Source organism: Rhagoletis pomonella, unplaced genomic scaffold, assembly GCF_013731165.1.
Source record: "Rhagoletis pomonella isolate Grant_MI unplaced genomic scaffold, Rhpom_1.0 Rhpom_scaffold_13148, whole genome shotgun sequence".
In the NCBI taxonomy this organism is placed as follows: domain Eukaryota; kingdom Metazoa; phylum Arthropoda; class Insecta; order Diptera; family Tephritidae; genus Rhagoletis; species Rhagoletis pomonella.
Window position 1 is genome coordinate 1,836 of NW_023471674.1, and position 2,538 is coordinate 4,373.

General features: G+C 35.9%; 1 protein-coding gene across 1 annotated transcript; it reads right to left on the reverse strand.

Annotated features, from left to right (window-relative positions):
* Positions 1-359: 359 nt before the first annotated feature.
* Positions 360-2,390, reverse strand: LOC118756943 (uncharacterized protein K02A2.6-like). The gene has a single exon (XM_036491673.1). It carries the CDS (start codon positions 2,388-2,390, stop codon positions 360-362), a length of 2,031 nt encoding a protein of 676 aa, XP_036347566.1.
* Between the last annotated feature and the right edge of the window lie 148 nt (positions 2,391-2,538).

Here is a 2,538-nt window from a genome sequence, read left to right on the forward strand (position 1 = left end):
TAACCCTGTCTTTAAGAATTTCCTGTTTGAGGTTTTTGAATGCTTTTTCGCATTGCCCTGTCCAATTAAATTTTCTATTTTTTTCTAAAAGCTGACGTAAAGGAAATGTTAGTGTTGATACATCTGGTAAAAATTTTGAATAATATGTAATCATTCCAAGGAATCTTCTTATTTGCTCTATATTTTCAGGTCTTGGCATGTCTATAATTGCCTGCATTTTATCTGGACATTTTGAAATTTTGTTATGGCTTACTACATACCCCAGATATTTAATTTCTTCTTTAAAATATTCACATTTTCTTTTGTTGACGTGTAATTGATATTTATTTAATCTTTCAAGGCATTTGATTAGGCGGTATTCACATTCTTTCACCACCATGGATAATTATGTCGTCGAAATATGCGATTGTACCATCGAGGCCTTGCAATATTTGGTCTAGAATACGGTTAAACTCACTTGGGGCAGTTTTAATTCCAAAAGATAAACGATTCATTTGGTACGTACCTCGGTGTGTTGAAATAGTTTGCACTTCTTTGCTATCGTCATCCACTCGTACGTGAAGATACGCCTTGTATAAGTCTAGTTTACAAAAATATTTTGAGTTCTTTAATGTGTTGAAAATTTCGTCGACTCTTTTGATTGGATAATGTGCGGCTTCCAGTTGAGGATTAACAGCTACTTTGTAGTCCACGCATAGTCGCACGTTACCGTCAGGTTTTGGTATTACCACCAATGGTGAACCCCAATTGCTTGTATTAACTTTTGTAATTATACCGTCTCGCTCCAAATTATCAAGCTCATGTTCCACTTTTTCGCGTAGCGCAAAAGGAACCTGCCTTTCTTTTAAGAACACGGGTTTTGCTCCCTGTCGTAATTTTAGACTACAGACCAAGTCCGGAATGCTACCGACTCTTTCTTCGAAAATTTCTGAAAATTGCTGCTCGATTTCCGATATAGAATTTATGTTGTTGTTGCTAGTATCATTTTTAGAACTGTCTTTATCGATTTCGTGTAGATTAATTTTTAAATGACGTATCCATACACGACCTAATAATGCGGTACGTTTTGATGACACAATATACAAGTCTTCTTTGGATTTTCTATTTTTGTAACTTACGTCCACAGTTACGACTCCAATTGGCACAAAAAGATCATCTGTATAGACTCGGAAAGCAATATTTGTTTTTCTTAGCGGTGTCTTGATATTTAATTTCATAAATTGATTTTCCGGCAGCAACGTGTAGCCGGCACCTGAGTCAACTTCGAAGTTTTGTTTTCTTCCATTAATTAAAACATCTGTATAAAATTTTTCTGCATCTATAGATGAACTTTTTGCAGCACTTTGCTCATAAATATCGATAACTTGATTTACACCATAATATTCCTCTTCTGTTGTGTAGGATTCAATTGCATTTGATGTAGCTGCGTTATTGTTTACATTTTTCGATTTCTTTTGCTTCATTTTATCTTGAATACATACTTTCTGCAGGTGACCAGTCTTGCCATATGAATTACATTTTAACTTGCTTTTATCTATATTGCATTCCTTCGATAAGTGATTACTACGGCCGCATCTTAGACACAAACCTTCTATCCCCAATTCGCTGTAGTTAACTCTTGTTGATGACTTCGAGTTTTTATTTCGGGACCAACTTCGATTACGATTTCTATTGCTACGATAGTTATTCTTACCAACATGTTGACGGATTTGCTGCACATCACTTGTTGAGCCGGTTTGGTTTGCAATCACGTTATTATTTATTTTAGCGGCTTCCAACGTTGTTGCTTTTTCAACTATTTGCTTGAATGTTGCCTTCGGGTTTTGTAGAAGCTGTTCTCTAATATGCCCATCGCGTATCCCTCTGATTAGTTGGGATCTTTGAAAAATATCTGAGATAGACTTCCCACATTCGCATACAAACTCACATTCCATTGCTCTTTTCTGTAGAGTAACTACGAAATCTGTCAGAGACTGCTCGCTATTCTGAATTTCACAAAGAAATTTGTGTTGCTCTACCAAAACGTTCCTTGCTGGACAGAAGTGTTTTTCCAGTAATGCTATTATTTCATCATATTTCAGCACATTTATGTTTTTAGGTGATGCCAAAGTTGCTAAACGTGAATACGTCGCTGGTCCAATGTATTGTAGAAGCAATTTTGCACACATATCTTTATCTCCAACAATTTTTCTAATATGGAAATGGTTTTCCAGGCGCTCTTTATATGTTTTAAATGGTTCTACTTTTGGATCGAATGCTTCGAAGGTTGAAATTATGTTGACGTTGGTACTGCTCGTTTGTTGATTTGCTGCGATTTGCTGTTGCTGCTGTTGCATCGTGGTCATCATGGCGGTTATCGCCTGAAGCAATTGTTGAATTTGGGTCTCCATTTTATTGTAATGTTATGACCGTTCACGTCACTTTAATGCTTGAGTTGCCTATTTAAATAACACTTTTCGATTTTACTACTCGTCGCCATTTATTGTAATGCTCCAATTGAAATAAATGCACGCGCTCGATTTAAGGTTATACTAATAA

What these genes read in the sequence shown, in the direction of transcription:
- LOC118756943 (XM_036491673.1), bottom strand. Translation starts at nt 2,390, where the DNA reads ATGGAGACCCAAATTCAACAATTGCTTCAGGCGATAACCGCCATGATG.